Source organism: Bombus huntii, chromosome 5 (assembly GCF_024542735.1).
Source record: "Bombus huntii isolate Logan2020A chromosome 5, iyBomHunt1.1, whole genome shotgun sequence".
NCBI classification, from domain to species: Eukaryota; Metazoa; Arthropoda; class Insecta; order Hymenoptera; family Apidae; genus Bombus; species Bombus huntii.
The window spans coordinates 283,652-297,032 of NC_066242.1; the positions used below are offsets into that span (position 1 = coordinate 283,652).

The 13,381-nt window shown below is 31.3% G+C and overlaps 3 protein-coding genes across 8 annotated transcripts; 1 reads left to right on the forward strand and 2 right to left on the reverse strand.

Annotated features, from left to right (window-relative positions):
- Window positions 1–64: 64 nt before the first annotated feature.
- Window positions 65–2,078, reverse strand: LOC126865467 (dynein axonemal assembly factor 3). 3 transcript variants are annotated; one of them, XM_050617990.1, is made up of 7 exons: window positions 1,876–2,078; window positions 1,568–1,717; window positions 1,292–1,481; window positions 1,035–1,205; window positions 778–960; window positions 466–700; window positions 65–379 (listed from the first exon to the last, which is right to left on the reverse strand). In XM_050617990.1, the coding sequence occupies exons 2-7, from the start codon at window positions 1,647–1,649 to the stop codon at window positions 83–85; spliced, it is 1,158 nt and encodes a 385-aa protein (XP_050473947.1). In that variant the 5' UTR covers window positions 1,650–1,717; window positions 1,876–2,078; the 3' UTR covers window positions 65–82. The 3 variants fall into 3 exon arrangements, with proteins under 3 accessions (XP_050473947.1, XP_050473946.1, XP_050473944.1); XM_050617989.1 differs by having other exon boundaries at window positions 466–697; window positions 1,568–2,078; XM_050617987.1 differs by having other exon boundaries at window positions 1,568–2,078.
- A 147-nt stretch (window positions 2,079–2,225) lies between these two features.
- Window positions 2,226–8,071, reverse strand: LOC126865461 (mucin-2-like). 3 transcript variants are annotated; one of them, XM_050617970.1, is made up of 10 exons: window positions 7,708–8,065; window positions 6,985–7,297; window positions 6,658–6,902; window positions 4,818–5,169; window positions 4,513–4,728; window positions 3,997–4,426; window positions 3,790–3,927; window positions 2,988–3,428; window positions 2,719–2,912; window positions 2,226–2,611 (listed from the first exon to the last, which is right to left on the reverse strand). In XM_050617970.1, exons 2-10 carry the CDS (start codon window positions 7,285–7,287, stop codon window positions 2,363–2,365), a joined length of 2,568 nt encoding a protein of 855 aa, XP_050473927.1. In that variant the 5' UTR covers window positions 7,288–7,297; window positions 7,708–8,065; the 3' UTR covers window positions 2,226–2,362. The 3 variants fall into 3 exon arrangements, with proteins under 3 accessions (XP_050473927.1, XP_050473928.1, XP_050473929.1); XM_050617971.1 differs by having other exon boundaries at window positions 4,525–4,728; window positions 7,708–8,062; XM_050617972.1 differs by lacking the exon at window positions 2,226–2,611 and having other exon boundaries at window positions 2,761–2,934; window positions 7,708–8,071.
- An 836-nt stretch (window positions 8,072–8,907) lies between these two features.
- On the forward strand, window positions 8,908–13,355 carry LOC126865465 (importin subunit alpha-3). 2 transcript variants are annotated; one of them, XM_050617984.1, is made up of 9 exons: window positions 8,908–9,394; window positions 10,470–10,572; window positions 10,632–10,845; window positions 11,157–11,317; window positions 11,377–11,603; window positions 11,681–12,046; window positions 12,136–12,370; window positions 12,454–12,545; window positions 12,633–13,355. In XM_050617984.1, the coding sequence occupies exons 1-9, from the start codon at window positions 9,233–9,235 to the stop codon at window positions 12,723–12,725; spliced, it is 1,653 nt and encodes a 550-aa protein (XP_050473941.1). In that variant the 5' UTR covers window positions 8,908–9,232; the 3' UTR covers window positions 12,726–13,355. The 2 variants fall into 2 exon arrangements, with proteins under 2 accessions (XP_050473941.1, XP_050473942.1); XM_050617985.1 differs by having other exon boundaries at window positions 8,912–9,298.
- The last annotated feature ends 26 nt before the right edge of the window (window positions 13,356–13,381 follow it).

Consider the following 13,381-nt stretch of genomic DNA (forward strand, 5'->3'; position numbering starts at 1 on the left):
AACTTCAAACAAATTATATTAAAGAAGTTCTATTTTAATTGATTTCGGATATCAGGAGAAAAAGTAATGTAACTTCAATTGTTTATTTGGAAAATCCAGCAATATAATGTTCATTAGAATTTATATCATTAATTTCATGTAATCCATTATGGTGCATCATGCTTTTTAATTCGTTTACAAAATTTTCTAAGTTTTCATTTCGTACGTCTACCAGGAATTTTGGTAGTTCCACCAACATGATTCCTTTTTTTTTTAGTAATGGTACAAGATTAGGTAATTGTTTCACCATGTTATGAGCTATCCAAATGAAATCAAATCTACCAATGTATGCCATTTTATGTTTAGAAGTTGATAAAAATGTAATAGGATGGAAGATTATCTGAAAGTAGATTGTTGAATTTATTAATTTTGTACAGTATTTTATGGTTTGTAAATAAGTAATAATTTTATAATTCTCTATGATACTTTATGATTTTTGACATTTATCCAAGATATATCATTCCACTTATATTTATTTTTCTCTTTTTCCCATGATTCTTGCTCCATTTCTTTATTTGGTGTTTCAGTTACTAATGTGCCATTTAGAATAGAAGAATCTCTATGCGATGCAATAAGTTCTTGGCATATTGATTCTCCAGTTCTAATTTCATACATATGCTTCATAATTTCTCTCTCAGCTATATCAGTTGCTCTATATCTACTATATTATTGTGTTGCATTACTTTCAATGTGGTAATATCAATAGTATCACAAATACAAATTTAGAACGCAGCTTACATATTATCATCCCTTTTCTCCTGTAAAGCCCAAGTGAAGAAAGGACCATTTGTAATGTCTCCTAAGTAAGTATAATGTACAAACCCAGGACCATATTGTATAATATTGTTTAACAATGTTGGATTACTTCTAACAGGTTCACCTTCTAACCAAGTGAATGCAATTCCATTATTTCTCCAAAATCTAATATTAAGATAGGAAATAAATTGTAAAACTATGCTGATATGATGAAATCTTTCAATAGTTAATAAACATACCTATATTCCTGCAATGTTAGGTTTGAAATACCTCTAGATTTTAAAATCATATGATAATCCCAATCAAAAACGCCTTCCCGATAATCATATCTTGTTTTTAATGATTTTCTAACTCTTTGATCCCAATACTCCATAATAGGAACATTGTCACATGTTGCATGTGCCCAGAATCTTATAAAATATGTACATATAATTAAAAATGGAAACTTATAAAATATGAAGAAAAATCAGTTTTAAAGTTCCTTATTTAAACTCACTTAAAAATTGCTTGCAATTGATCTCTATCCTTATGCTTGAACTGTTCCAAGCTTAACCATGGACAATCAATTGTATTCGTTGGTATATTTGACAACTGATTGCATGATTTTATCAAATATTTGGCTGTTGCAGGCCTTATTAATGTATTTCCAAATATCTCTAAATAATAGCGAGTTGCCTCTTGCAATCCTTTGGTGTTTGTATTAAAACAAACAAAATTTTTTTACTATTACCAAAACAATTACTCTGTATATTTTGAGACTAAATATACATACCCAAATTTGTTTCTAAACAAGTACTTAATAAGAGAATAGATCTAGCAACTTGTTCCAATGTTGATTCGACTACATTATACATAACAATGCGATCATTGTACAAATAAGATGATGCTAATGTTTTCAAGATATGTCTTGCATCATTAGCACCTACAATTAATATCTCGAGATATTCACTTGGATAATTGGTTTCATGTTTATTAATTTCGAATTGTATGTCTAATGCTGGACTATATCCCCACCACATGTTGTTAAATCTATAATCTTTAAATTATTAAAGTATATAATCATTAAAAACAGCTGAATACCGATATTATCGTTGGTAAGTAAAGACTTTAGGATAGATTATTTCCATGGTAACATCCATACATTCATATATGTTTACATATAAGTTTTTACCATATGGCAAAATAGTTTAATGATATATTTCATATTTCATGAAGTATTTATTTATTCGATTCTTTGTAACTATATATTTGAGTTGTTGTATCAAGATATTTGTTAAAAATAAATGTGTACCTATATAGGAATATGCGCACGCCCAAATATACCTATATATAAAACAAAATAAAGGAATAATATGTACGTATTATATAAAAGTTAAAAGTCATAAATTTATATAATGAAAAATTATAAACAGTTAATAATTGTCCTCTCATAGACTTATAAAACCATTTATTTTTTTCCTATATTATATAGATTCTGTGACACAGATAAAAATAACATCCTCTTAAGTCTTGCTCATGCAAGAATTTCTTATGAACATATTTACGTTAACTCGATCTGGACAATAACTCATTTATCTCGTTTCTTTTGAGCCCGTTTATTGCCACACCGTTGTAAGATATCTGTAATAGGTCCTTTATGTTGAAATATAGCAATAAGCTGCGTGCGTGCTTCGGTCATTCCTTCGCTAATTAAGCTACTACGTTGCATATTTCCTTTAATTAATTCATTTACACGTTCAAGACCATCATCTTGTCTATTCCTGACATTTTGCTGTGATTCAAGCATGGTTAACGTTGTTTTCAGTTTTTCATGTACCTATACAAATTTCAGTTTATGATATTACTGTTTAAACGTTATTATTTACATAAAATATATATTTTATTACCATAAATAAATATTAACATGATCTACTATAAACTTACTTGTTTCTCAAGATCAGCAATATCTTCCATTTGTGCTGTAAGATGATATACTTTCCAACCATTTAATTTCTGTAATACATGTTTCTGTTGGGCTATTTCTGCAACAGTAGGTCGTCTTTCTTCACGAGGTCTAACCTCGCTTGGTCTTCTATAATGATGAAGTCTACTGCCGCATCTATTTTTCCATGAAGGCCCTGTAAAACCAAAAATAATTATCTTCTTTTAACATATATTTATAATGATTTTTGCTGGACATTCCTTCTACAAACCTAATAAACTAGGTGTAGGCCGTGTTCGTATTGCAACTGTTGGTTGTTGTGTAGGAGATTTGATAACATCACATTGCGTGTTTGAAGTCTGTCTCTTCTCTGATAATTTTTCTTTCGATTCTTCTTTAAACTCTTTTTTCATCCTTTCTTCTGTAATAAACTGCATTTCTTCTTCAGTACACCTTGATTCCGTTAATTCTACTCCGGTAAGTTGTTGTTTTCGAGGCTTTTTTCTGGGAGACATTTCTACTGTTGGATTTATGGTAATTCTGGATTGTTCAGGTTCTTCATCAAGTCCAGGTGATGACGTTGCTGAAACTGTAGTAGATCCTGAACTTTGACAACCTCCACCATCTTGATCTCCTCTTGGCGAACACGGTGGGCTGGATGTTGTAACAGGAGGTAAAGATGCCAGTACAGGAACTAAATTCTTAGCCGCACCTAAAAATTCGGAACCATCTCATCAATTTTTTTATCAAATACAAAAACACGAAATGTAAAAACATCGTATATACAGGGTGGTTGGTAACTGGTGGTACAAGCAGAAAGGGGGTGGATTCTACGCGAAAAAAAATTTTTTTTTTTAATTTTTTTAAATTTTTTTTTTAATTTTTCCATCAAGACAACCGCACGCGTACCGAGCGAAAATTCAAAGTCGATTTTCTCGAAAACAAAGCCTCAAACGAAAAATTTTTATTCTATATTTTTGACTTCTTTTTTCGCGTAGAATCACCCCCTTTCCGCTTGTACCACCAGTTACCAACCACTTTGTATAACATTATTTAACTTATTTTGTTCATACCTTTGATAGGTGAATTGTCATGATCTCTCTTTCGAAGTATACTTGGTCTTGGAGATGCATTTGTTTTAGTGTGAGGTTCATCGTACCCAGGTTCGACGAGTAACCTTACTGGGGTTTGGCGGTATTGAGTATATGTTCCTGTACAATATTATTCAATAAACATTGCTTTGAAAACATTAAAACACATCAACAGACAATGAAAATTACCTGCGGGTTCAAAAGAATAGTAGGTTGCAGTATGTGGCGGATGCAAATATTGCCCTTGAGTCGATTGAGAAGGCGTTGAATTTGAGTTATTATTTGCATTACTGGCGGAAGAAACCCGAAATCCAGATTGTTGATTGGGTTTGATTTGCACAGTTTGTCCAATGCTTTGTGCCTGTACTGTTTTAGCAGGTGCTGATGTAACTCTTGCTGATGCTAAAGGTAAAGGATGCAAAGACATTCCAGTAATTCTAGCAACAGTAGTCGATGTAGGCTGTGATATTCTTGTTGTATTTGATGTACTTGCTGTTGTAGCAATTACACGTGATACTGTGTTAAGGCTTGACAAAGAGGTTACTGTTTGAACAACACGTGGTATTGTTTGTGACTGTGATTGTGGCTGCTGTTGCTGTTGCTGCTGCTGTTGTTGCACCTATTATATAATCAATTCTGATCAATATTCAAAGCACTAATAAAATATATCTTATATCATATGTGATATGTATAATGTGCAAATACCTTTGCACTTACTTGTTGAGAAGGAATTACAATTCTACTAACAGTTCCAGTTGATGGAGTAGCAACAGTATTAATCGATAATTGCCTTCCAACTGTTGGCTGAACAGACACTGAAGCTGAAGCAGTCACTCTATTTGTAGCTCCAACTACAGGTGCTGATACAGCTATACGATTTACAATACCTGTGGTACTTAGAGGTCTATTTGACTGATTAGGCTATGATATAAATACAAAATGAACATTATTTATTTTACCAATATTATTTTACAACTTCACTTTATTGATTATAGTGAGTAATAACTTACTTGAATAGTTTGAGTCGAAGGTCTGCTAGGTTGTGTAGTTTGTGATATATTTGATATTTGAGGAGCAGCTGGTCTGCTTTGCGTAACCGGCAATCTTGTAATACTATTGTTCGCTTGAAGAACTGGTGCTATTAATCTGGACGGAGTACCAGAAACTCCAGTGACCATTGTGGCTTGTACAGATCTTCCTTGACCTGAAGGTGTAATTAAACGAGGCTGTTGACTGGCATACACTGTTGATGGTGGTCTTGAAATTCGGCTAACTGGAGGTATGGGATGCCTTTGTGGTTGAGCATATACCACTGATGTTGTTTTAGGTTGCCACTGAGAACTTGAAATAGCTGTATTTATTCTAGGAAATGCAAAAGATGGTATGGATTTTTGTATTATTTTATGTTGTATTATTTCATGGTATAATGGTTATCAGTTTAATATTTTACTAAATATTTAAAGTAAACTCTATTTACCTGTTATACTTACTCTGAAATATTTAATGTTTAGTTATATAATTAAAGGATATAAATTTTTATAACATAAATTTCCGGTTATCCGAAAAGTTCATTCCGATTTTTAAGGAAAATTCAAACATGGCAATAAATTTCGATATACATTTATTGAATGATATAGGTACCATTTTATTCCACAACCTTTCTCCATCTTTTACGCAACTTGGATATTTCAACCTTTCAGAATCTCTCAGGTTTTTCGAATTTTTATGTCAACCAAAGGATTAAAGTTTTTGTCATTAACACGTTGACGCCGGCACCGATATTCAGGGTTTTCTCTGTGAGGTGGCACCGAATGTACGCCGCCTCACGGAACAAACTCGTTCCGATAATGCACGCGATAATGCACGCCGGCGTCAACATGTTAAGGGAATTTTGTAATGACCTAATAGATAAAAATTTCTGGGTGGAATGTCTGGTAAATACGGTAGGTGGAGTAGCACGTCCCAACTAAGCTCCAACAGCTTTGTTGAGCAGTCAAAGACACATGAGGCCGCGAATTGTCATGATAAAACATAACGCCCTTCCAATTCGCTACTTCTGGATGTTTTTCTTCAATTGCCGTCTTTAATTTGTCTAATTAGTTTCCCAAATTTATCGTTTGGTTCTTTGGTAGAAGCTCATAATACAGTATTCCTTTCCAGTCCAACTAGACACAGAGCATGATTTTCTTCAGATGAAGACCGGCTTTTGGGATGGCTGAAGATTCATTTCAATTTCCTCAAGATCTTTTCCATTCAACATTATTATAAATAATACATTTTTCATTCCCCATCATCAAAAATGATGTCTCCTTTTTGCGTTTATACAGCGAGTCGCAAATGGAAATGTGATTCATCAGATTTTTCTCTATTAAATTCTGGATTTTGATGTTTTTAACATTTCTGCTAATTCATGTGTTATATAGCATGGGTTATCCTTGATCAGTGATTTGATCTGATCTTCATCAGTGGTGGAGGGCTTACCCAGACATTCTTGATCTTCAAGGTTGAAATCCACTTCTACAATTCTTTCAGCTATAGCACCATCACCATAAACAGCACATATCTTGCTTGCTGCTTGCGTGGTATTTTTGCCTTTCCAGTAAAAGAAAAGCATCAAATGCCTATAATGCACTTTGTTTCCTTCCATATTTAAGAGCTTATAAAACTAATAAAAATTAATGCATCCTAACCGAACTTTTTTCTAAAGATGTCCGAAATATCACTTTTTAGGATATGTACACATGTTATTTGTTTTTAATCATTCTGATATATTCAGATCTGTCCTAATATCACCTGCCAAAAATCGACACGAACTTTCCGAACAACCCTTACATATATATGCATATATACCCTGATCTTGTGGTAGGTATAGCTTGTCCTGTATTTGCTCTAACAATCGGGGTAGCCACTGTCGATCTTGGGGCAGAAATATTGGCAACTGCAGCTGGCCCTCGTGGTACATGATAAGTTGCTGGCATATTTGTAACCTGTTGTGTCTGTTGTAATAGTTGCTGAGCCTGTGGTTGATTTTGACGTTCCACTGTACTTAACATACCTGGAGAAATTATCCTTACTGTGGAGCCCACTGAGCAGATCTACAAAATCATGATCAATGATATCTATTAAGACTTTAAAACAAAATAATGTATTTAAATATAAATAAAAAGTTTTTTCTACCGTCGTTGTTATCTTGTTTGTTTCTGAAGTTGAAGTGGTACCGCAGGGAACTACAGGTTTCATTACAGGTAATTTTGAGTTTGTATCCATTGACATTGATTTTCCTATAAGACTAGTAGATGTACCGCCAACTGATCCCACTATAGTCTGTGTTGACTGAATATTTTGTATGTTACTTTGAACAACACTTTGCACATTTTGTATACTCTGCATAGTAGTTAAATTCTGCGCTACGCTTTGTACAGTTGTCTCTGGTAGATGTTTATCACCGCCACTCTCGATTGAACTTAATGTTGTGTTCATATCTATATCTCTAAAAATTATCTTTATATATATATGTATATATATATACATAAAAACAGAATAAAATCCATTTTACACATAAAAATTAGTCTCTAAATTTTATATTTTATTTATTATCCTTTATTATAGGTTTTCTTCATCTTCTGAACTTTATAGAAATTAAAAATTATTATACATAAAATAGTCAATGCTGTAGGAGAGTGTCAAGTTTTTTAAATACATTTGAAGGTTATCTACTTTTCTAATAATTTAACAGCAATAACAAAGATAATATATATAAAACAATGTTATAATGAGTATGACATTAAAATATAAAATAATGTTGAGTATTGTAAAAAATGAATGTACTTTTTTATCTTTGAAACTGACAGTAAGTAGTATTTTTTGGGAGGGAATATATAATGATAAAAGTAGGCATACCTTTATAAAAACATAACGCAGTAAGATCATTACCGATTTATTTAAACGTACACATATGACATTCTTAAAATTCTTCCGTTTCATTGATGCTTTTAAAAAAAAACATTTTACACTCCAAACACCAGCTTTCTTATCACTATAGAAGTTTATAGCGCCTAGTGTAAGCACAAACAGCAAGCACAATACAGTGCAGGTAGATTGTTATTAGCCAAATAAATGTTCTATGCATTTACTATATTCTTCACTTGATAGGAACATTTCATTTAATCAAACAATTTTACATGGAAATAAATATATAATTATGAAAACTTGAATAAATAGTAGAATGTAGTAATTTAAAGGACAACATTTATATCAAAATATAATATATTGTAAATACATTTACTATAAAAACAGTGAGTAATATCTCCATAAAGAAAATCACTATTAAAAATAGTTAGTGATTTTTATTCTGAATGTGAAGTTGGTTAAATTACGGTAACAATGAAATAAATAGTGCTCACTATTTATTGAAGGCATTTCTTTTTAATTTGAATATTTATTTAATTTTCTTTATATTATAACCATAATAAACTAAATTATTCAATAAACTAAATTAACTTTCTCTCTCTTTCTGTTTCTCTCCTCTGCAATTGAATAAAAGAATACGAGTATATTTTTTAATACACATTATGTAAGAACTTCTTTCATTTGCAGTTTTAAATTATTATTCACATAACTATGCGAAAATTCAAAACAAATATTAATAGATTAATTCAAAATAATGAAACATGCGTATGATTTTATTTTTCACAACAAATGATCATTATTTCTTAATAGAAGCTATAAAATATTCTCTTATATGGTCTATGTTTTATAAACTAATATTACACATAAAATAACCTATTGAAAAATAAATTGGCAAAAACTTTAATTCATATTTGTTCATGTTAAAACTACTTGTTATCTTTAAGAGCGAATTTGAAAAATTTCTATGTTTATACATGTATATCCATGTTTATATGTGTATTTATATATAAAATGTTTAATGATTTTCCAATTACATATATGTACATATATACTTGAAAAAATGTAGAAAAGTTACTGTGTTACTCGCATCTTAGCTGATGATAACCATATTAAATCTGCAATATTACGAAACGTTTTTAAAGAAAATAGATCACTAGCAGGTTATATAGTGAAAACCGTGGTGAAAACACACGCGTCTTCCGAAGCGCCACCTTGCTCATTTCCGATGTTCTTTTCGGAGATGGCAGAAACGTTGCGTTTGTGCTGAGAAAACGTGACTAAGGATAAGAAAGAATATTTGATGGTCGATCGAGATCCAAGAAAGAACGAGTGTTATATATTATTCCATTGCATATTGATGTACATTAAGGCTGTCGCGCAACGGTATGCAGCTGTCGAAGTAAATCGACCACAGTAACACGGATACAGAATTTTTCGCAGTAGTCCGTGGTCACGGGTATCCGGGTGCCGGCACATATCAATATAAGCGAGTGCGAACGATTTAGTTATTGAAAAAATGGCGGCGGAAATGCTAAGCAAGAATCGAATGATGGTTTTTAAGTACAAAGGCAAAGATCAAGAAGTGAGTATCCGGTGTGTTCATCATTGTGCGCAGTTACGTTGTGCGTCTGGAAACTTCGGCTGTCGTACTGACCGGATAAATCAAAGATTATTATGGGTGCTGGTTTTTTTTTCAAATTTCTGCAATGTATTTGCATACTTTGTTGTCCCATATAATGGATGGATCTGTATATTCAGCTAGCATAAGATGCATCAATATTGTTAATATAATTTTATCAAATACCGCAGTATCGTATTTTGAATAGAATCGTACTATTCCGAAACAAGTAGACAGTATCGTTACATTAACGTCAAATATAGCACTATCAGAGATAGACCTGAACAAATTATTATAAAAAATATATTATGAGAAATATAAAGTCGAGTTATTTTATTTTGACTGTTTGTTTAAATCCTTATGAGTAAGTTATTAATAACTTACTATGTAATCTCATTATATCCTTGAGATAAATAATGCTTTTATGTATCTTTTCATTGCAATTAGAAATATTGAGATTCTGTAGAATGTATGTGATATTTTAGTTTATCTCACTTGAAAGAAATTGGTATATTGGACCATTTCCAAATAGTAAAAATGTTTTGAAATTCAACTAAATTTGTCACAAAATTTTTCAATAAAATTGTATTGGTTTAAAAAAATTCTATTGAAAGATACATTTTTTATTATTGTTGTATTTGTAGGTAAGTAAAATTTACAAACATTATAAATATACTTTGTTCTTTATAGTACATTTTTTTTTATACAAGATTTTGAAGTTATTATTAAAATATTTTCAGTTATGATACTAAATTTATTAATATATTAAAACTTTAAAAATTGTCAAATAAATATCACTTCCTGAAATTCATGCATTATTATTAAAGAACGCAAAATGTTTCTATGTATTATATGATTGTTACATGTTTTATTACATTGTACAAAACAGAAACATTTTCATTGTCTAATATTTCAATTTTACTTCAATAGAGATTGGTAAAATCATCATAATACATATTTCTTAATTTTTAGAGCATAAAAACAATATTACAGTAATTATGTTATTTTTCTATAATGAAAATGTACTTAATCTATATCTTCTTTTTAAAGTACATTTGCATTTTAAAGGTATTGGAATGCGACACATTGCAGTTGATTTAATAACTTTTGAATGGCAATGTATCATATATTTCAGGAAATGAGGAGAAGAAGAAATGAGGCAACAGTAGAGTTACGTAAAAACAAACGTGATGAGACTTTACAGAAACGAAGAAATGTGCCTATTACAGATTTAATAGGTAAAGTTTTTAAAAGAAAGAATATTAAGTGTCGGTGATGTAACAACATCCTTTTCCAGATGAAGAAGATATTGATAAAAATAACATTGATTTATCAAAAATCGATTTAAAGGAACTAGTGTCGAAAGCTGATAATTCAGATCCAGCTGTTAAATTACAAGCTGTGCAACAAGCAAGAAAGTTACTATCATCAGATCGTAATCCACCGATTGATCGATTAATTGAAAGTGGCATTTTACCAATTTTAGTTAAATGTCTTCAACAGCACAATAGGTATGATAGTGAATGACTTTGTGTATATACAGAGTTAATTATGACCTTGATTATAATCCTACTTTATAATATTACTTAGTATATTATTTTTTGTGAGAGTAAAATTATATTTACTGGTTGTGTAAGATTTTATAGGTCTAGAAATTTTATTATTTGTCTTTTGCTTTTAAGATAGGAATAGAATGAAATACGTACATAATAGTTTTTCTTAAAGGCTCGTTTATAATATTACATTTTCAATGGCAATAAATGCTTGGTTTTATCGTTTGCATCTTTATTATTATTAAATATTAATATAATTTTCTTTCCAGTCCGTCACTACAATTTGAAGCAGCATGGGCTTTAACAAACATTGCAAGTGGAACTTCACCTCAAACGCAAGCAGTTGTAGCTGCTGGTGCAGTTCCACACTTCTTGCATTTGTTACTGTCAAGTCAACAGAATGTCTGTGAACAAGCTGTATGGGCTTTAGGTAGGTAAATTAAAGTAAACAATACTGTCATGTGGTATTGATGATCTTTTTTATTGTAGGAAATATTATTGGAGATGGTCCTCTATCTAGGGATTATGTTATCAACCTTGGTGTTGTACAGCCATTGTTAACGTTTATTAAGCCAGATATACCAATTACTTTTTTACGTAATGTAACTTGGGTAATCGTAAATTTATGTAGGAATAAAGATCCACCGCCACCTGTTAAAACTATTGAGGAAATTTTACCTGCTCTTAACGTACTTATTCATCACACAGATATCAACGTAAGTTAGACATTTAATACACTAGTAATTACATGTAGTTCTTATAAACAATTTATTATATTCAAAATAAATTTTAGATTCTTGTTGACACAATTTGGGCAGTGAGCTATTTGACTGATGGTGGTAATGAACAAATTCAAATGGTTATAGATAGTGGTGTAGTGCCTCGTCTTATACCACTTCTCTCGCACAAAGAAGTTAAGGTGCAAACGGCTGCTTTGAGAGCAGTTGGCAATATTGTAACGGGTACAGACGAACAAACGCAAATTGTATTAAATTGTGATGCACTTTCATATTTTCCCAATTTATTAACTCATCAGAGGGAGAAAATTTGTAAAGAAGCAGTTTGGTTCCTTTCAAATGTAACTGCTGGCAATCAATCTCAGGTTCAAGCAGTTATAGATGCTGGATTACTGCCTCTCATTATTCACAATTTAATGAATGTAAGAAGATATTTTTGTTAAAATTATCGAAATTTTATCGATTTAACTTTTATCGATGTTACCATTATATATTTACCTTTTTTTATCAGGGTGAATTCCAAACACAAAAGGAAGCAGCGTGGGCAATCAGCAATTTAACAATAAGTGGCAATGAAGAACAGGTCGCGCGGATGATACAAGAAGGCGTTATCGCACCTTTCTGTAATCTCCTTGACTGTAAAGATACTCAAGTTGTACAAGTTGTTTTAGACGGTATACACAATATGCTCAAACTTGCTGGACCACAAGTTGAACAGTTGGCCAATATGATTGAAGAATGTTCAGGTTAGCCTTTGTAGCATTTAATGCCATGTACAACATTATTTTAAGGTATATTAATTTATATTATGAAATTTGTGTTTTTGTAGGTTTGGATAAGATTGAATCATTGCAAAATCACGACAACATAGATATTTATAAATTAGCGTACGAAATTATTGAGCAATACTTTTCAGAAGAAGTATGTACTTACTCTATTTTCATAATTAATAATTAGATTTTATTGTGATGTTTTTAACACAGAAAAAATAATTTATGATTCTTTTAGACAAATGATACGAATCTGGAGCCACAAGTTGTGGAATCAACATTTGAATTCGATCAGACGACGAGCATTTCGAATGAAGGTTTTAAGTTCTGAGAGGGCCTCTATTATTTCTTATCTGATCGTGCCGTCCCCCGACAAACTCTGTTATGGAGTCATTCTACTTACCCTTTTATATTCTTATGTGGCAATTTCAATATGCCGTTATCAAATCAAGGATCATGTTTGGTTTTGCAAATTTAAAACTGTAATTATGACTGGCCAATGTTTTGCCCTCTTCCTCCCCCCCCCCCCCCTCCGAAAAAGAGAAATTAGAACAAAATAAGGATAAAGCCGTGGAGCAAAAGAGTTTCTTATTGAGATAAGAATCTGTATTCTTTTCTTTTTGATTCTTTTAACAAACTATATGTTAGCTTTTTCCCCTTTCTGATTGCGCATATTAAAATCATTGGTGGAGCGGTACTTAACCGAATGCAGCTATTGACATGCATCATATTGACTAAATTATTCTAGTAAATTAATTAACTTGCTCTCTAAATTGAAGAGCAACGAGGAAAAGGTCCTTTTTATTGTTTGATCATGCTGCTCTCCACTCTAACTTGAGATGAGTCTTGGTTAGTGATGTTACATTTATAAAATAATTCGTGTATATTTTAGGCATGTTAAATTTATAATAATATTGATTACTAAATAAATAAGTCAATTGACTACTCTTTATTAGCTTAATTCACGTCTATGAATTATTTCTGTAA